Source organism: Mustela putorius, unplaced genomic scaffold, assembly GCF_011764305.1.
Source record: "Mustela putorius furo isolate JIRA1106 unplaced genomic scaffold, ASM1176430v1.1 tig00003858_pilon_pilon_pilon, whole genome shotgun sequence".
Lineage (NCBI taxonomy): Eukaryota > Metazoa > Chordata > Mammalia > Carnivora > Mustelidae > Mustela > Mustela putorius.
The window spans coordinates 50,122,731-50,143,229 of record NW_025422010.1 but is presented as its reverse complement, the minus strand read 5'-3'; the positions used below and the strand labels follow the sequence as shown (position 1 = coordinate 50,143,229).

At 40.2% G+C, this 20,499-nt stretch overlaps 1 protein-coding gene and 1 pseudogene across 2 annotated transcripts in view; one reads left to right on the top strand and one right to left on the bottom strand.

Moving 5' to 3' along the window:
• The window catches only part of MALT1 (MALT1 paracaspase), a 57,596-nt gene that overhangs the window by 19,521 nt on the left and 17,576 nt on the right, over positions 1-20,499 (bottom strand). The window contains exons 3-9 of one of the 2 annotated variants that reach the window (XM_045065673.1): positions 17,349-17,470; positions 12,402-12,561; positions 10,115-10,293; positions 9,480-9,576; positions 8,947-8,979; positions 6,245-6,271; positions 4,065-4,097 (exon numbers count right to left, since the gene is read on the bottom strand). In XM_045065673.1, coding sequence (XP_044921608.1) covers positions 4,065-4,097; positions 6,245-6,271; positions 8,947-8,979; positions 9,480-9,576; positions 10,115-10,293; positions 12,402-12,561; positions 17,349-17,470 — 651 coding nt within the window. The remainder of the gene's footprint in view (positions 1-4,064; positions 4,098-6,244; positions 6,272-8,946; positions 8,980-9,479; positions 9,577-10,114; positions 10,294-12,401; positions 12,562-17,348; positions 17,471-20,499) is intronic. The other variant, XM_045065674.1, reaches the window with a different exon arrangement.
• On the top strand, positions 16,280-16,742 carry LOC123387644 (annotated as a pseudogene).

Sequence of the window (20,499 nt, the reverse complement as noted above, 5' to 3'; positions counted from 1 at the left end):
TTATCAAGACTATTTTAAACACAAAGATTCAGACATAAAGCTTCTACTGAACTGCCTTCAGTTCTAAAAATCATTGGAAAAGTTGAGGACACTCAGGATAGAATTCAAGAGGAGGCAGTATGAAACTTAACATTGCCTTTTTAAAAAAATTTCTTCTTAAATAAACTAGATCTGTGCTCTTAGACCAAAGTACCCACCACATGGCAAACTTAGTTGACTAATCCACAGAAAAAAAAATTCTCAGTAGGATCAGAATGTAGGCCTGTCCATAAAGTGACAGATTCGGCTTAATGTACCTCAGACTGAGGAAAGTAAGAGAATGTGTGTCTCTGCCTCACACAAATCATGGGGTTCCCAAAGTTATGCAGGCAGTAAAGTGTTTGTAAATCAGAGAGGGTTTTTTTGATGGAATATTATAATTTAATTCTAATATCTGTCCTAGACTAAGTTTTACTGGCAAAAACCAATTATAAGAAATACAACAGAAAAAAAATCACTGACATCTAGGGGAAAAGACCAGTTTTCAAACTATGCATGTTTTTGCTAATGTCAATTCTTTATTCATGGATTTAGTCATCTGTTTAGAAAGAACAGTCGGTACAGTTTACAGAAGGCCAGGGTTCAACAATTCAAGAACTATGTGGCTCAAAATATGTGTAGCAGCAGTGGCCAGTGCTCTTTAAAAAAATTTTCCCCAATGACAGTTAACAGCCAATTCCTAAAATGTCTTAAGAGCATTTTCTTGAGTGTAATGGTAATAAAGATGATGGGTAAGCAATCTTACCTTGCCCAATCTGCTTGTGAACAGTTCCTGAACGACAGGCCAACTGTGGTGCATTTGGAATAGAGATGCAGACCAGAGTGGTCAACATAAGAGACGACAAAGACCCATTCCAGGAATTGGTTGTAGAGAGGAAAAGGAAAAGCCAGACTTTAGAGATACCACAGAGAAAGAAGCGGTAAAATGCGAAGTGGGGGAGATAAGGGCAAGGAATCAAAGACAATTTCAAAATAGCAACTACATAAGCAATTCGTGATGGCTTGCAAGTGATAAAATAGATGGAAGAAATCTTCTGAAGAAAAAAAAACACTTACTGTAAGAGCCACCCACAACTTCTTGAACACAAACCATTTATTGGAAAAAGGAAACAAAAATGCCAGTTGATTAAGCAACAGAATAATAAAACCACTTCAGAAAGATATTTTAACTACATGATCCTAGGCATCTTCCAAAGCTTAATGCAAGGTATTCTGCAAAAACCGATATAATGCTACAGTATTAATTCCACCTGTAATTATGTGTGTTACTCATCCTCTCTCATCCAAAATAAGGAATATTCTTAACTACCTGGAAAGGAACCTGGTGCAGATTAAGTGCTATTTAGGTATTTGTTAAGTAAAATAACCTGTTGATTATCAAAAATTGAGTATTAGCATCAAATCTGATGGAATATACAGTCCTTGTTGGTCTGCACAAAATCTTTTTAATCTCTACATCCTACAAAGTCAAGTCCAAGCCTACCTCTCCAGAGGTGGTAGAAGGCAGCGATCTCCAAGGAGCCACGCTATCCTTCCTTGCCCTCAAGGGTACAGACCTGCACCCCAGCTCCCACCCTGAATCTGGGCTGCCCTGTGACTGATTTTCTCTGAACAAGACAGTTTAGTGTGACACCTGCCAGTTCGTCTAAACCTTAGGAAATCTGGACGACTCCCACTTTTGAGGCCCAGACACCATGTAAAGAAAAAAATTTAAGTACATGGCAAGACCACGCAGGTAAGGAGGGGAGGATGGGGAAGGGGAGGGAGGGTGAAGTAGGCCTAAGGTTGTACGACGAACGGGAAGACGGAGGAGTACAAGCCCCTTTTAAGGGGGTAACCACTATTTAGCACAGCTACCCCTCAAAAGCTACCACTTTTCAAAAGAACCTAGCAATCTAAATTTTGATATAACACCTGGTTAGTGATGACTGATTCTGCTAAAAAATACTATATGGACTGCCCTTCCTACCCCACCACCCCCACACACATAAAGGTTATCGAGTTTGTGCCCGCTTCTCTGTGGCCTGTGGTAATCTCATGTATGCCACCGCTTGGTTTGAATTTCCATCTCTGTGCTGAGGAGGCTCATAACTCTACCGCTAGCCCTAGCCCTGGCCGCCCCCTTCAAGCTCCAGATCCATGTCCACAACTGCCCACTATACATCTTCACCTCGATGTGCTCAAATACCTCATGCAGGTTAGGTCCTAAACGGATAGTCATCTAGCCTCTGAATCTTGCTTTCCATTCTGTATTCTCGAACTCGGTGAGCTCTTGTTGTCCACCTAGTGGGCCAACCAGCAATCTGAGCAGGCCTGGTGATTCCTCTCTACTTTTTATGCCCTATAGCAAGGTAATGAGAACAGCTTACTGATTCCATCGCCTAAAGGTCTTCTGAGTCGGCTCTGTCTTCTGCGTCGGCTCTGTCTTCTGCGTTCGCATTGGTACTATCCTAGTTTGGATTCCCATGATTTCTTACCTAGACTACTGCAGCAGTCTCTGAATTTTTCTCCTAACCAAAACATCGTCTCCCTCCAGTTTACTTTCTCCGTCCATACAAGACTGGCCTTTCAGAGACAAATCACAGGCCTCTATCCACAAGTTTCCTTCTAGTGGCTTGCATGAGAAACGGGCTCCTCAAGGGCTGGCGTCCTCCATCTTCTCTCCCACTTTCTCTTTGTGCTCCACGATTGTGTGTGACTTGCAGTTCCCACAAGACAGCACACTGGCTTACTCTCTACAATGCTGTGCCTGCGATGTCATGCTTCCTGTCTGGAAGGTCCTTCTAGTCATCGTTTTCTTTCAGATCTTTTAAGTAATCTCTAAACACAAGGTGGGGCTTGAACTCATAACCCCGAGATCAAGAGTCACAAGCTCCACTGATGAGCCAGCCAGGTGACCCTCTACTTTTTATAAAGCTGCTAGCATTGCAACCTCTGTGGCTTCTCCCACCTCTAACCTCACTAAGAGAGAGCATGAACCGCTTCTGTGTAACATGTAAGTTTCCTGTTTACCTAGTTGTATGCATGCTGCCAAAACAAAATCATTCCACAGAAGTTGACTAGGTCCCAGAAGCTGAATTCATCATCTTTTTCAGCTCCCTGTTTACAACTTCTTTTACAAATATCCAAAATAAAACATTTGGTCTCACTGTCATTTAAATATTTATAAAGTCAAATTAAAATGTCTTGAATCTCTTCATGACCATCATAAAAGCATTATAATGCCGCATTTTGACTAAGTATTTTATTTTCCTTATTCATTTATTTTTTAAAAGGATTTTATTTATTCGACAGAGAGAGACAGAAAGAGAGAGAACACAAGCAAGATAAATAGGAGAGGGAGAAGCAGGCTTTCCGCTGAGCAGGGACCCTGATGTGGGGCTCAATCCCAGGACCCTGGGATCATGACCTGAGCCAACGGCAGATGCTTAGTGACTTGACTGAGTCACCCAACAGCTCCTATTTACTTACTTTAAAAAAGTTTTTATTTATTCATTTTGGAGGGTGGGCACCTGGGAGGCTCAGTTGTTGAGCAGCTGTCTTCAGCTCGGGTCATGATCCCAGGGTCCTGGCATCAAGCCCTGCATCGGTCTCCCTGCTCAGCAGAAAGCCTGCTTTTCCCTCTCCCTCTGCTAGCTGCTCTGTCTACTTGTGCTCTCTCTCTATCTCTCTGTTAAATAAATAAATAAATAAAATCTTGAGAGAGAGAGGGAGAAAGCTTGCAAGTTGGGTGGGGGGGGGGCAGAAGGAAAGGAGGGCGAGAATCTCAAGCAGACTCTGTGAGTCACAACCTAAGCTGAAACCGGGAGTTGGACGGCCAACTGAATGAGCCACCCAGGCGCCCCTATTTTGACCAAGCATTTAATTAGTTTATTGGTTAAGTAGGCGTGGGGCCCAATGGGGCATGGGGTTTGAACTCCTGACCCTGAGATTGAGCCCTCAGCTAAAATCAAGAGTCATACACTTAACTGATGAATAAGCCACCCAAGGCAGCCCTTGACCAAGCATTTCAAAGCTCTACTCACCCAAAGGCTGATCAGCTGTTTGCTCTTTATTGTCTACAAAAACATAAAAATATAAAAAAGATAAGGTGTTACTGTCCATGATACAAATATCTGCAGGTTAAAGACACATGGAAACAATGAACAATAACATCAGCAGCATCAAAAGACAGAATGTGGTTTCCTAACAGCTAACTAATAATTTTAGTATTTTCAGATTCTTGATAAACATACCTGGATGGACAGAGTAGAATCAGGAGAGGGGAATGTTTTCAGTAATTAATGATCACAGCTAATCCTTAATATGCTCGGGAGAACTCAGTCTGGAAATGGTGGGTGGTGGTATTAAGCAGTGGCAGGAATGCTTAGCAGTTGCTAAAGGCTTACCTGGTACTATTCTATGCACTTCGAATATAATGGACTTAAGTAAGCCTCACCTTGTCTATAAGGTACAAACTTCCTCCACTATATAGACAGGGACTCTGAGGCACAGAGGGATTGAGTCATTTGCTTGAAGTAATGGAGCTAGTCTCACTCCACAGTCCATGTTCTTTGCCAACTACATACATAAAATGAAAAACCACCCATCCTGAGGACCATGCAGCAAAAGATGCAGGAAAAGATGGGATTGAGTCAGTAGTGTGTCTTCTATTATAGACAGGGTAGCTCTTTTTGCATTTTTAATAATATATTTAATTATTGTAGTCTATTAAAAGTTCATTTAAAAAAATTCTTTTTTTCAAAGACTTAGTGTTGGGGGCATCTCTTGATTCCTATTGTATAAGGATATAATGAAAGTGGGGCCAGGAAAATCTTAGAAGCTTAGTGGTGGTTTCCTGCAGAAGTTTTCCTGATAGTTTTCACAATGTTCGCTGTACAGCAAGAAATAAGAGAACAACTTAGGAAAGGAGAATTCTAACTAGACAAAGAGAAACAGCTAGCTACATCACTGCATGGGTCTGGATGTCCGAAGCACATGTCCCCATGAGGCTCTGCCACAGGACAGCACACGGGTAACAGAGGCCTTCTAGGTTGTCTCATTAGCATCTGTGTAATAGACATAGACTGATCATCACTGACGGTAACAGATGTTTATTAGTAAAATATGGGCATGAAACTAAGCAGACCAGTTATGGTGCTAAAATAAAGAGAAATAACTTATTGGGAATACGAAGGATCACTTTAAGTAATAAATGATGTAACTGCCTTCTTCATTGCTCGGGGAAGGGTTAGTTTCAGAGTATCTTCCCAGGTTCCATCACTGCCTTTCAGGATCTCGGGCCCATGCTGATGTCCCTGTCTTTACAAGGTCCTCAGTATTACTATGCCTTTCATCACAGCTGAGCCTTTCCCTTTAGCTTCACCTGCTCAAAATCGGATTAAAACTGGCCAACATGATGAATATTTCTATAGTGAGTCTTTTTTTCTTTTTTAAAGATTTTATTTATTTGAGAGAGAGAGGCAGATAGCAATAGCATGAGTGGGGGGTGGGTGTCAGGAAGAGAAAGAAGCAGGCTCCCTGCTGAGCAAGGGGCCTGAAGTGGGGCTCGATCCCAGGACCCCAGGATCACAACTTGAGCCGAAGGTAGATGCTTAACTGACTGAGTCACCCTGGCGCCCCTGCTATCTGTCTCTTAGTGGTCCATGGCCACCTATTTCTCTGCACGGCACCAACGATGCTCACTCACACCCCTTATACTTCAGATAAAGGCACTCCATTAACTGCCTTTTTATGGCATAGGTCATACACAATGATAAAAATACACATTGATATTTTGGGTAGCTGCAGTATATTTATTTTTCTGTAGTCTTATAATCTAGAATATTTTTAATATTTTCACTCGCGTGAAATTATCCCTCATGTAAGTACTAAATTCAACCGTAAATTGTATTATTTTTATTTATTTATTTATTTATTTTAAAAGATTTTATTTATTTATTTGACAGAGAGAAATCACAAGTACACTGAGAGGCAGGCAGAGAGAGAGAGAGAAGGAAGCAGGCTCCCTGCTGAGCAGAGAGCCCGATGCGGGACTCGATCCCAGGACCCTGAGATCATGACCTGAGCCGAAGGCAGCGGCTTAACCCACTGAGCCACCCGGGCGCCCGTATTATTTTAATAAAGAAAAAATTTACAAATATTATTAGAGCAAAAGAATATCTAGTTATTGTAGTCAAGCTAATGTGTTGGTTGTCTTACTCACCAGGATGTCCAAGATTATTTAATTCATCTAAAATGAAGTAAGAGAAAATAGATTAGTTTTAAATAACTGAACAGCCAATTTAGCACAAATAGTAAGACTAATCAGAGAAGTAGGTTTCGAGCTATTAAATCAGGTTATAATATTTCATTAGTTTAGAACTTGTCAAATGCCTTCATGGAGAAGCCATGCCACTACTAAGCATGAAAGGATGCTACTGTGGATTTGGTGCAGGACTTCTGAGCTATCACTACTTCCATTAAGTGACAAAAAGCTGAATGGACTCATTCATTGTTTCTTCAAAGTTTTAGATATTCTGGCCTTTTAGGAAAGAATAGGTCTGTTGCCTCAATGGTAAACTTCGTGAAACTAAGAAACAATCTCTAAGAAAAATCTATGATTTTTTTCTTTTTAAATAAACTTTTAGTTTTAAAATCGTTGGAGATGTATAGAATTAATGTGAAGACAGTAAAGAAGAGTTCCTGTATACACCCATACCCAGCCTCCCTACTTTAACATCTTCTGTTTAGTAAGTGTAAGGTATATTTATCACAACTAATGAACCATTAATGTCCTTTTTTCCTCTGGGACCCCATGCAGAACACATTACATTTTCTTATGTCTCCTCGGGCTCTTTGTTGTGACCATTTGAGGCTTTCCCTGTTTCTGATGGCCTTGGCAGCTGTGAAGGTTACTGGTAGGGATTTTGTGGAAAGTATCTCACTTTGGATTAGTTGATGCTTTTCTCATGCTCAGACTGATGGAATGTGTGTTTGGAGGTACAGTGGTTTCAGAATCATTAACCCGTACTCTCCGGCTAAAGGACAGATAAAATCATCTAAGCAAATACCCATGACACTATAGCCATCTCTTTTTCCTTTACAAATCTTAAGATGCAAATTAGCACTAACAATAAATTAGAAATATTATGCTGTTGCTAAGATGTCACAGAGGAACTTATTCTTATCTGCCATGTAAAGTTAACGGAAGAGCATCAGCAAACTGTACAGGGCTCCGCACAACTTCTCTGGCCTCTTGTCTCATAGACTGCATTCATTTCTAGTTACTTAGGTCAGCACCTTGTTCTTCCTTCCCTTCTTCACTGACGCTGCTGCATACATTTGTAACGCATTTAGATTCTTTGGTCACATTCTGCATTCCATTCTGGGAATCCCCCCTCCCCTGACCTCCTACTAAATGACTTGCATACATGTATTCACCATTATAATGATCATACAGAATAGTTTCACTGCCCTAAAAAAAACCAACTCCTGAGCTTCACTTATTTAATCCCCTCATTTTGTCCTGACCAAATATCTTTAACAAAATACATAAAGTGAAATAAGTAATATGTTCTGCAGGTTAAAAAAAAAAAAGACATGATATAGGACACTGTAAATGGTATGCATCAATCCATTAATTATAAAACATCTCAAATTTTACACTTTTTTAGAAAGAGAAGTTGGATCTAATTCTCCCATTTGAAATTTTTGAAATAGTTTCATAGTTGGATCTTCATCTCTAAGCGGGCTGAAAGGTTGATGTGAAAATTAGAATTTGACAGTGTGTTTGCTACTGTAAAAACTACAGAGAAAATCAGACAGCACAAGAAACAGCACAGCAAGGCAGTAATTTCCATGCATCGCCATGAAGCCAAAGGGCAGTGCTAGTTTGTATTTGTTCTTAGAGATACCCAACTTTGGAAAGTTTAAAAATCATGCAATTAGGCAAAAACGAAGTCAGAAGTTAGAGGAGCTTGTTAGGATTTCTTCACATAGCTTCCCTCATGTAAGGCCTCTATAGACAACAGGATTGGAATCCCCTTTATGCTAGAGAATTCCTGTTCAAAAGTATGCATTAGGACAAAAACAGTAATGACAGTATTTCCATGTGACACCATACAGATACAAAAGACAGGAAAACCCAGGAAACAAAAGATTTAACTTTTTTTTTACTTTACCCAAGTAGACCCCAAGATTATGTAATATTTTAAAGAAGCAGAAATTGAAAAAATACTTTGCTATCTACAAATCAAATTCTGTAAAACAATGTGATGTATTAAGGGAAGGTAACTTAAGTATTAAAATTTACTCATTAAAACTTATGTGAGTAATTAAAACAAATTTAAAAGCTTATGTTGAAACAGATTTTCCAGTTCTTTATATATATTATTGTAAAGATGATATGGTAGATTAACCTATTGTAGTTTCGAAAAATGGATCTTACCAATTTTATGCTGAAATAGTAATATTAGGTACTTGATAAAACACGTGTTTAACAAGAAATTGCCTGTCCTGAAACTCTCAAAGAAGCCACATTCGCATTTGAACAGCATATAATCACGGCTGAAAGGGTGGCTAAAATCTTAAATGATTATCCATGATAGTACAGCTTTCCATTTTTTAAAATTAATTTTATAAAGATAAAAATTAACATTAAGAATAAATTGTAAAATTTCTCTATTCATAAGATGTACAGAAATGTTATTCTTATTTGCAATAGAAAATCAATGGAAAATTAGATGCTTTATTAATGTGTTAGTTTAACAGCATCCCCGGCAATTTACAAATCCTGAGACTCGGTGAAACTTCTTTCTTATAGCTAGTATTTTTTCCATCACTGCACACAGCAGGCTAGAGCACACCACCAATCCCCAGGGAACCAGCATGCAGGATATGTGGTTTCAAACCAAAGGATTACACTACCTTCAGTGCACTCCACTGCCTCATCTGTTCTTCCTTGTTCCAGAGAAAACAAATGTGAACATACTGTAATTCATGATCTTAGGAACGGCAGCCATCAGGTAAACAAAGAAACGAATGTCATAGAAATATGCTGGCAAACCAACATACGCATCAACCTTCCTACTGCTGACAACCTAACTATAAATGCATGAGGCTTAAACAGAGCAAACTCCCACATTATGAACTTTATAATGGGACTGTTAATCATCATTCTTTCCTTTCTATGTCTGTGATGCTTGGTTTTTAAAAGCATTTTAATAAGAATCTTTTCCCACTTAAATCAAGTTTTTTGTAACTAAAGTTTTAAAGAAAACTTTTTTTGCCACAAATGTTTATGATTGTGAGTTCAGTATGTATTCTCTCAAATTTCTACATAAACAAGATAACTGGCTATTTAACATGACACTAAATAGAATGGGATAAAAAGCAGAATTTCCACTGCTTTAATGTTTCATTTTATATAACTTGACAGAACACTGAGTAAGATGGCTTACCTATGATGATTTCTACCTTCTTGCTATCTTGACTGTCTCGATCATTATATACATGACACCAGTAGGTTCCCTGATGTTCCAGATCCACATAAGGTACCTGTTTTCGATATCAGAACACACACACATACATTTGCTTTCAATTTAACTGGCTTGGAGAGAAACTTATTTTAAATTAGGAAAAAAACCTAGAACCTTTTAGTGGACTTTAGACATTCTTAGATTATTTTCATTTATTAAACATTAGCAGGCAAACAATACAAGGATTCTAAAAATGGTGAGTTAGGTGTAGTACTACTGGACATTTTAAGGATTTTATTTTGGAGTCATCTCTACATCCAGCACAGGGCTTAAACTCATAACCTCATAATGAAGAGCTGTACACTCCACGGACTGAGCCAGCCAGGTGCCCCATCTGACATTTTACTATAAGCCCTTACATATGGGGCTTATAGTATTCCAGAACTTTTGTAAACATAAGAATGAGTTAATATTGAATAACAAGAGACTAGAACTGAAAATAAGGTAAACATTAAAATACCCCAACAAATATGAAATTTAATGTTTGTCTTAATTTTCAATTATACTACTTATTTTATATAGCAACACAAAAAATACCCAAATAACCAACTTCTTACCATGTATAGCTTTTTGGTCTCATGTATTAATGGAGATTCATTTTTGAACCACTGATAGTGAGGAATGGGGCTTCCAACAGCAACACACTGTAAGACCAACGTGCTGCCCAGCATCAGCTTTTGGGACCTTGGTTCAACGCAGATTTGCAACCTGGATTCAGAGACACCATCCACACTTCCTTAAATTAAAAAAAAAAAAAAACTATCAATGAACATAAATAAAATCTCTAGGTTAGTAAGAAAAATTTCCCTCCTTTAACTAAAACAAACAAAAAAACCCAAAAATGTGTTTTCAAGCTAATATTTTTTAGTATCCTTAACAGTACCTCCTAAAACTATGTTTCATAAAAGTGTGACACTTTTAAAAATATTAGATGTTCTGTGGATAAAAGGATGCTGCTGACAAGTACGTTTAGAAAATTCTGGGTTAAACAAAGTTAAACAGATTTTTTTATTGCATGACTTCTCAGAGTTTTCTCCTTTTGTTTTTTTAAGGCTTCTCAGAGATTTAAGTGTTAGTGGGCTTTGGTGTATTTAAATTTTTTTTTTTTAAGATTTTATTTATTTATTTCAGAGAGAGACAGAATGAGAGGGAGCATGAGAGGGGCGAAGATCAGAGGGAGAAGCAGACTCCCTGTGGAGCTGGGAGCCCGATGCAGGACTCGATCCCAGGATTTGGGGATCATGACCTGAGCTGAAAGCAGTGGCTAAGCCAACTGAGCCACCCAGGCACCCTGTTTTGGGTGTATTTAAAAGGACAAAATAGTTCAGATGGCTTCCACACGTGTTTGGCCACAGATTCTTGTTGGTGGGGGCAAACAACTTATTAACATCGTGAGTGATGTTCACATTCAACACGGAAAGTTCTACATTCAGATGTTTGATTTCACACATTAAAAGAAGGAGTTTTGCTATTTGCATGGAAGAAATATGGATGGATGACCACTAGCATTTCTTCCTGAGGCAGGCACCAGAAAGCATTATTACGATTTTTTAAAAAGATTTATTTATTTTAAGGAGAGAGTGAGAGAGAGCATGTGTGTGTGTGCATCCATGGGGGATGGGGGAGGAGAAGGGGAGAGAGAATCTTAAACAGACTCCAGACTCCGTGCTCAGTACGGAGCCCAACACAGGGCTCAGTCTCACAACCCTGAGATCACGACCTGAGCCGAAATCAAAGGTCCAATGCTTAACTAACTGAGCCACCCACACGTTCCCAGAAAGTGTTATTTACTGAAGACTCATGTGTTGCTCTAAGGTTCTCGAAGAAGTAGGACTTGTCAGTGTTAACAAAATATTAAGTCTCTATCACGAAACTCAAGGTCTCACACAGTGCAGGTAACCAGTCTTTGCTAAATGAACAGGATGTAATTTATAAACATATTAATGTTCATTACACACACAGAAATATTCTAGAAAGATATAAATAATTCCCTTGTTTAAAAATGACTATTTTTAAAAAAAAAGATTTTATTTATTTATTTGACACAGAGAGAGAGAGATAGAGATCACAAGTAGGCAGAGAGAGAGGGGGAAGCAGGCTCCCGCTGAGCAGAGAGCCCAATGAGGGGCTCGATCCCAGGACCCTGAGATCATGACCTGAGCCGAAGGCAGAGGCTTTAACCCACTGAGCCACCCAGGTGCGCCTAAAAGCGACTATTTTAGAGATTATTTATTTAGGTGTAGAAGAGCTAAACTGAGAAAGAAGAATGGAGATAGAGAGATAACAGAAAGTTTGTTTCCCACCTATTCTTCTGTCTGCCAAAATGACAAAGAATATAGGTCTCGACTGTGAGTGTGAATACAGAAAATAACATCTGATAGCTACTCTTTAGAACAGGTATATTTTTTAAATCAGTAGTAGTTACTGGCCCAAAAAGATGGATGAGAGAGAGGAGAAAACCAGTATGATGAAATGCTTTATTGCAGGGAATGATACACTACCTGTCCTTTCATGTCAAAGGCAACTTTAGAGGTTTTATTCCACAACACGGTTTTGCCAGAGTGATACAACAGTTGGGAAAAAGACATACAGCATAGAAAGAAACACGAGGGATGTTCCCAGAGGCCAGCAGCAGGTCTGGCCTACGGCATCTGCATGTGTAGATGTCCGCAGAGAAGGGATCATAGCACATGGGATGAAGTCGGAACAAATGGCGATCTTCTACTGGTGGTAAGTACGTACGTGAGCTTCCGGTTCCGTTTGTGATACTGTGAAATTCAAGTAAACATTCAAAACAAAATAAGGCAATTCCCACTCCAATATTCAACTTAATTTACCACTTACCCTGGAAGCTTCCTGTTACTTCAGTGATATCACAAACATCCAGCTGTGACCACTGGCTGAATTCAAAGGTGAAATTATTATTAACCCGACAGACATAAAAGCCTGCATCTTTTACATGCACCGTGTTAAAAATAAGTTCTGATGCATTTCCGTTTGGAATCTGCAAAAGAATCAGCAAGAGAATGTAAATGAATGACTCATCAAAACAACATGCCTTGTGAAAATGTGCCGTGCAAAAAAATGTCGATTTCTCTGGAGATCTGAAAAGCATATTTTCCCCCCAGTTCTAAAATATTTTTTACTTAAAAAAACAAACATTTTGAATAATTTAAGACTGAAGTCTTAGAAATCCACACTCTTACAAATCCATTAACTGGAGAGTTAAGCTCTCTCCCACAGATCTTCCAAAAACTAACAGAAAAGTACCTGTTCTGTCATTTAAAACTGTTCAAATCATTGGTATTTAAAGACTCTATGATGGCAAATTTATAAGTAACATAGAAAGTTAGGCCTGGTTATTCATTTCAGTTCTGGCTCAATTAGCTGTGAGTATATAAGCAAGTTATTTGACCTTGAGACTCCATTTTCTCATCTGCAAAATTCCATAAGAGGACAGACTACTGAACCACCACTCTTCTTTCAGGGTCTGGGCTGAGAAGGGCTATGGACAATACGTCAGTGATGGGAAGAAATGATCACCCAAGGGTTTCCCAAGCTCTCCACCAGGGCTCTGGTCACCACATTAGGGTTTTTCACCTTTGCTGCTCTCATCGATTTGTAAATTCCACCTGCTTCTGGCACATTGCCAAGGGGCTTAGTGGAGTGCCTTCTTAGATTACAGGAGCTCCCTTTCAAAGTATCCCTCTCTCTCCAAACCCTGACCAACTGAATTCCACTCTCAGCCACTCAGAACCTGCACCAAAGCAGTAGTCTTCTGCGAAGATTTGACAACTAGGACGTCCGACTGCCCTTGACACCATGTTAATATACTAAGTCTGCTTTCCCCCCGACTGTTAATGCACATGTTGTCTCTCCTCAAACCTCCTACAATCAATCCTGCTTCTCTTAGCCACCGACTTCAGAGAGAAACTCTCCTCTTCCTACCACCAAGTCACAAAGCTATCTATGTATCTCCCTGTAAATGCTCTCTTCTCTCCGTTAAAATGGAAAATGCGTCTTCCTAGCAAAGGCTACCTGGGCTTAGGATCTGTGGGGATCCACTCAGAACCTCAGACCTGGTATGCAGACTAGTTCAAGCTGCAGACATCTGGGATCAACTGGTGATTTCTCTATCTGAAAGGTGCAGAAAGCAGCCTTCTCAGAGACTCCCCTGTCTGACTAAAACTAGACACTTCTGGGAAATGAGGCTACCATAAATTCCTTCTTCAGGGTGGCTTTATCCACCAAGAATAAACCTACCACAAATCCCCTCTCCAGGAGGGTTTTATGGCCATGATGGTGATGAAGACGGGAAGACCACTTGCACCTGCATGAATAATCCCATCAAACTTTCTTATCTCCTGTTTATTCTTCCAGAAACCCCTTTGCATTTCTTAAAGAAACCCATCTGTTCCTCTCATAGGGGCCTTTCCCCCTCCTCCCTTTTCCCTACTAAATTAGGTATGTAAGGCTCTAACTTGAACCAGTAATGGAGCTACTTCCTTTGTAAGTTCCCATACGAATAAACTTTTTCTGCTGTCAATCTGTATCTTGTCCGTTAAGTCACCGGCACCCAGAGAATGAACATGCGAGGGCAGGGGAGAGCTTTTTCCTCTCCTGTCCATCCCACCCTCTCTGACCTCGCTCTGCAATTTTCTCTCCGCTTTACCATCTATTTCTCTTTCACTGCATCACTCTCGAAAACAAACTCCAGTCCTTTGTATCTTAAGTGAGTGAAAACCCCCAACAAGCCGTCCTGGACTCGCACCCTCTCCTCTCAGCAGCACTGGATATGCTCACTACCCTTTTTTTCTTGAGATAGTTTTCCTTTTAGGCTTCCTACCATTCTCTGCCGGATTTCCTCCCAGCTCTCTTCCAGGTTCTTCTTAGTCTCTTTACTGGTTTGTTTTCCATAACATAAACTTTCAAAGACTCTCCGGATATCCCACCTGCCTAGCTGATTCATGGAACTGTCTAGAGGGCATTTTGAACTTAATGGATCTAAAACGAAATCTTTGAATTTTCTCCTTAAATCCATTTCTTTCCCAATCTTCAATACCTCAGTACGTGATACTTCCCCAGATGCTTCTGTAAAAAACCCAGGCATGGCATCATCCTTGATCTCTCTTCCTTTTCTTCATGCTCCACCTCTAACCAGTCAGGTGTGGCCCACTCCCCACCACAATCACCTGATCGAGCACTCCGCTCCCTCTCCACCACCCTGCCCCTGTTTCCAGTCTAGCAAAGGCATGAGCTAACTGGTCTTTCTGCTTTCTCTTGCTTCTCTTCCAAACGGCAGCTTTGTGTCTTAAACACATAAATCCTATCCTGTTACTTCTCCTTCTTAAGACAGTTAGTGGCTTCTAACTTTAGATCACTCTGCTGACTTTCCTCATAGTTCTTAACTCAAAGAATTCTCCTATTTGTTTGCTGTCTCTCCTCACTGAGATGGGAGCACAGGACCCTGGGTGACAGTGTTTCCTCACCATGGCCTTAGATCAAGGCCTTGCACAAAACAGGCACTCATCAAGTACTTGTTAAATGAATACATCTTAAAATAACCCTATGGCCATAAAGGTAGTCTGACAAAACTCGACCTAGTGAGTGCTTTAAAATCTTTTACAACTCTTGGGGAGCCTGGGTGGCTCAGTAGGTTAAGCATCTGCCTTCGGATCAAGTCATGATCTCAGGGTCCTGGGGTGGAGTCCCGCATCGGGCTCTCTGCTCAGCGGGGAGCCTGCTTCCCTTCCTCCCTCTCTGCCTGCTGCTCTGCCTACTTGTGATCTCTGTCAAATAAATAAATAAAATCTTTAAAAATAAATGAATAAATATATAAAATCTATTACAACTCTTCAAATCTAAGAAGTACTCTCCACCCCCTACATTTTTACCTTTCTGAAATCAGGGCATATTTTACAAATGATATGCTTAATATAGCAAGTTTTATCTGTTACTTCTTCCTTTTTGAAAGACATTTATTAAGATAAAAGCAACTATGCAACTGAGAACACGTTATAAATAGCTTTAGTTATCATCTCCTGAAAACCTCCATGAAACATCCTGCCTTAAATTCTTATAATCCTGGATGATAGGAATTCATATTACAAAAAATGACAGTCAGGGTTCTAACACAGGCCTATCTAGCACCAAAGCCTACATGCAACCTTCTACTACAGTTCAGCTGCTCTCCCTTACCTGTGTATAAGGGATGGAAATAAAAAAATATAAAACTATATACTTCTTCTAAGGCATGGGATGATCCCATTAAAGGAAAGATGATGATATTAGAATGGCTCTTTAACTTAGTTTCAGGTTTGCAAATGTAGACTTAGCACTGAGTCTGGATGAAAGCTTAGTTATTTGACTAACAGGATGAAAAGAGTATGGGGTTTCAAGGTACAGTCTAGGAGGGAGAGGGTTAGGGGGAGCTAGAGTGGGAGAAGAAAGAAGCCGACCAAAGTGAGACACAACACCAGTGTGCAGAGTAGCTCAAAGAACTTATAAGAAAAAAGAATTCCAATATGGGATTTTAAATTATTTGTTGGGTGGTAAAAGAATAATGCTTCCCTCCACCAGCCTGAATTTTACTTTGGAATCTACCACAATAGCCTAAATCTTTTGATATAATAGTTAAGTGGAATCTTCCATTAGCCTTCCATGGCACCTTAAAAATCTTTTAATTAAAGATTTTGGTTTTCTTTTTCCAGGTGGTTGGGAAGATGGTGGACATTGATACTGAAGGTGCCTACCTAAAGCAGCCAACTACCTTTCAAAATAAGAAGAGGAACTTGCTTGGAGAATTGGCAAACAGAAGCTCTTACAATACCATAAAAACTTTGGTATAGGATTAAGATCCTCAAGGAGGTCATTGATAGTCCTACACTGACAAGAAATGCCCTTTCACTGGTAATGTCTCTATATGAGGGCAGATTCTGTCTACTGTGATCAAAATGAAGATACAGAAAACCACTGTCATCCACCGAGATGTCCTCTACCCCATATGAAAGTAAAACTGCTTGGAGAAAGACCACTAGAATATGTCCGTACACCTGTCCCCCTGCTTCAGGGATGTCCAGATGGGCAATACTGTCACAGTGTCGGCCCTCGAGCAAGACTGTGTGCTTCAGAGTGCTCCACGTGACCCAGGCTGCTGGAACCAAGAAGCAATTCCAGAAGTTCTGAGACTAGAGGGCACACACCGCCAAAAAATATAAAGTCATTGTTCAAAAAGAATAAAAGAGAGAGAGGTTTGGGTTGGAACATAATTTTTTGTTAAGGATTTTTGTATGGGTATGTTAGAATGTGCTGGTGATAGATACTATTTGTGAACACTGTTGTTCTAAATAATCCCGATTTTCCATAATTTCTAGAGTTTAGAGAATCGATTTTATCATTGCTTACCAATTTCTAAAAAAGATTTTATTTATTTGAGAGAGTGACAGAGAGAAAGAGAGCACATGAGCAGGGGGAGGGACAGGGAGAGAGGCAGACTCCCTGGTGAGCTGGGAGCCCGATGTGGGGCTCAATCCCAGGACCATGAGATCATGACCTGAGCCGAAGGCAGATGCTTAATGGACTGGGCCACCCAGGTGCCCTGCTTACCATTTTTTTATAAGACAACTTTCAGAACTGCCTTACCAAAATAATGGTTATTGATTACTTCAGTAATAACACAGCCAAGTCTATCAGATCAAAATTCCAAAAAAACACACTGAGGATAATGATGTTAAATAATTTGCTATCATTCCCTCTTATGACAAGGGAAGTAAAATACATTTAAAAAGTTACCTCTTTATTCATTTTAAACCATTGATATTGTACAAACGGATGTCCAGTTGCCCGACAACACAGTTTGACAAACTGTCCAGCCAAAACTGCCTTGGACTCTGGGTTGACGGTGATCTTTATTCCTTTAAAAAAAAAAAAGGTTAAATAAAGTCACAGAAAAGAGGTTTTCCTTGTTTATATTTCTGAAACCAAAAAAACAAAAAGCATTTTGGAAATAACCTGTATATTCATCCTAGTTGTAAACTGCCCATTCATATCTCCTTCCCCATCAGATTAAGCATCTGCGAGTTCCAGGCTTTGTAAAACCAAGAGGAAAGAAATTCATCCCCAGAAGACTTTGATCTACTGTATGCCCCATGGCTGGGGAGAAAACTGTTTGTCATCTTTCTTCAATTCTTAGAAATATTTTTTTTTTATATTCTAACCCCTCTGAAATAAGGATGCACCTTATGAGAGAAGTCTGCTAGACAGCAGCCAGAATGGGGCTCTCAGCGCCAGCTCTTCAAGTACTCGGTCATAAATGCTCACGTGGCTGGCACTTCAACGGACTTAGGAGCATTGTTGCAAGTGGTGGCCACTGAAAATGTCTTCAAGACACATTTATTTCAGAGCTGTGACTTAGCATTCAAATGAAAATCACTCCGTACACAGAAAGGCACAGAAACAGAACAGCAGGATATAAATCCGACATATGATATTTTCTCATCTGAAAAATGACTATCAGCACCAAAGCTTGGGACAGCTTTATTTTTTTTAATTTTAATTTTAATTAATTATTTATTTATATATTTTTAAAGATTTTATTTATTTGACAGACAGAGATCACAAGTAGGCAGAGAGGCAGGCAGAGAGAGAGGAGGAAACAGGCTCCCTGCTGAGCAGAGAGCCCTATGTGGGGCTCGATCCCAGCACCCTGGGATCATAACCTGAGCCGAAGGCAGAGGCTTAACCCACTGAGCCACCCAGGCCTCCTTGGAACAGCTTTAAAGAAAATCCCAAGTCAATTATGGAACTACCTTCTCACTGCTTCCCCTTCACCCCCACCGCTATCTCCCTCTCGATCACTCCCTCTGCAGAAGCCTGCTGCCATGTCATTAGGACACTCAAGCAGCCCTGTGGGAGGCCCAAGTGATAAGGGAAGTGGCCTTATCTCTGCCAGTGGCCATGTAAGTGAACCACCCAAGAAGTAGATGGTTTAAGTCTAGTCAGACCAGACAGCTGAAGCTCTGCCCCAACAGCTTGCCCCCACCTCATCAGAGGCCAAAACCAGAGCCCAAACCAGCCAACTAAGCCATTTCCAGGTTCCTAGCCTCAGAAACTGTGAAGTAATAAATGGTTTTTATACTAAGCTTTGGGTTTTGGGGTAATTTGTTATGAGGCAACAGATAACCGACACAAAAGAAACCAAAGTTAGGAAACTCTACGCTATAATACATAAAACTGGGTTAGCTGGCTTCTAGGAAGGAAGAAGAAAAGATCGTTTAAAACTTGTAAAATGTAAGGGGTGCCTGTGTGGCTCAGTTGGTTGGGTAACTGTCTTTGGCTCAGGTCAAGATCCTGGAGTCCCCGGATCGAGTCCCACATCAGGCTCCCTGCTCGGCAGGGAGTCTGCTTCTCCCGCTGACATCTCTCCTCTCGTGCTCTCTCTCTCAAATAAATAAAATCTTAAAAAAAAACACCTTGTAAAATGTAATTCCCTGTACCTAGTTTTATTTTCTTTCCTCATCTATTTTGAATATGATCTCCTAACAGTATCTTTTTCCTCTATAAGCCACCAAGCCAAAGGAACAAAACAAGATTATAGTTGAAGAGGAGTTAGTCCAAGAGTAGCAATTTTAGTACCTCAGAGATACTAACCTTTCCAGGACAAAAATAGTATATAAGGTAAAATAAGTATGTGAAAACCATTCCAGAAAGATACCAAAACCAAAATCCAAAATGAATAAACATTTATTGCATACCTATTACATTTGAGGGTGTGGAGAAACCCTAGAAAATCTTTAGTAAAGAGAGTAGAGCCTCTCAAAAAAGAATTTAAAATGTTTACCAAGGGAGAACTTTCCTATTCATTAGTTCTTTATGTTGATGCCAAGTTAGCACAGTATGGAAGAAGTAATAGTTCTGGAACCTATAGTATGTGTTGGTTCAAAGGAACTGTGAAGACAGAAAATGGGATGAGTGCTCTCACTCTGGCGGGCAAATTCACAGCACTGCGTTTAAGGCTCCCAATGCCATTCTTTAGCCATGAGAGACTTAGGGTCACAACTTCTAGATACAAAGATTCTGATTTTCAAAGTTTATGTGTGATAAGAAAGAAAAAAAAGCTGTAACAACAAAAGAAGGGAATATAAATCTGAAGAATGGAGGATTTGTAGCTAAATGGGCTTTAAAATGTGGATGTCTTCTAGCCATCTCCAACTTAATGTGTCCCAGACTCCTCAGAAACAAAATCTACTCCTGCATGAGACCCATCCATGTCTTCCTTTCTCAGCCTGTCCCCATGCATCCAGATACTCAGAACAAAAACTTAGCAATGCCTCCCGAATCCCTCTTTTCTTCCTCAGTTTCCACGTGTAACTTCTCTGCAAGTCCTGCCAGTTCTGCTTTTCCCAGTCTCCACATCGTCAGTGCCATGATCTTAACCCAAGCCACTGTCAGCTGTGACGAAACTATATTACAGCCTGCAAACTGGTGTCCTTGCTGCCAACCAGCAGCCCGAATGTTTCTTTAAAACATAAATTAATCCAGGCTGCCTGGGTGGCTCAGCTGCTTGAGCATCCCACTTACAATTCTGGCTCAGGTCATGATCTCAGGGTTGTGAGACTGAGCCCCACCATGGGCTCCACGCTCAGTGGGGAGTCTGCTTGAGATTCTCTCTCTCTCTCTCTCTCTCCCTCTCTCCCCTCCCCTCCACTAGCACTCTCTCTAAAAGTAAATAAATAAAATCAAATAAAACATAAATTAATCTGTATACTCCTCTGGTTAAAACCCTTGACTAACCTATTGTACTCTGAATAAAATCTACACTCCTCAGCACAGTCAGAAGGTCTCCCGTAAACTGACCTCTCTAACCTCGTCCCCGCCCATTGTCCTTGCTCTATCTACACTGGTCGTCTTTTCGGAAGCCAACCTATCTTCTACTTTGCTACTT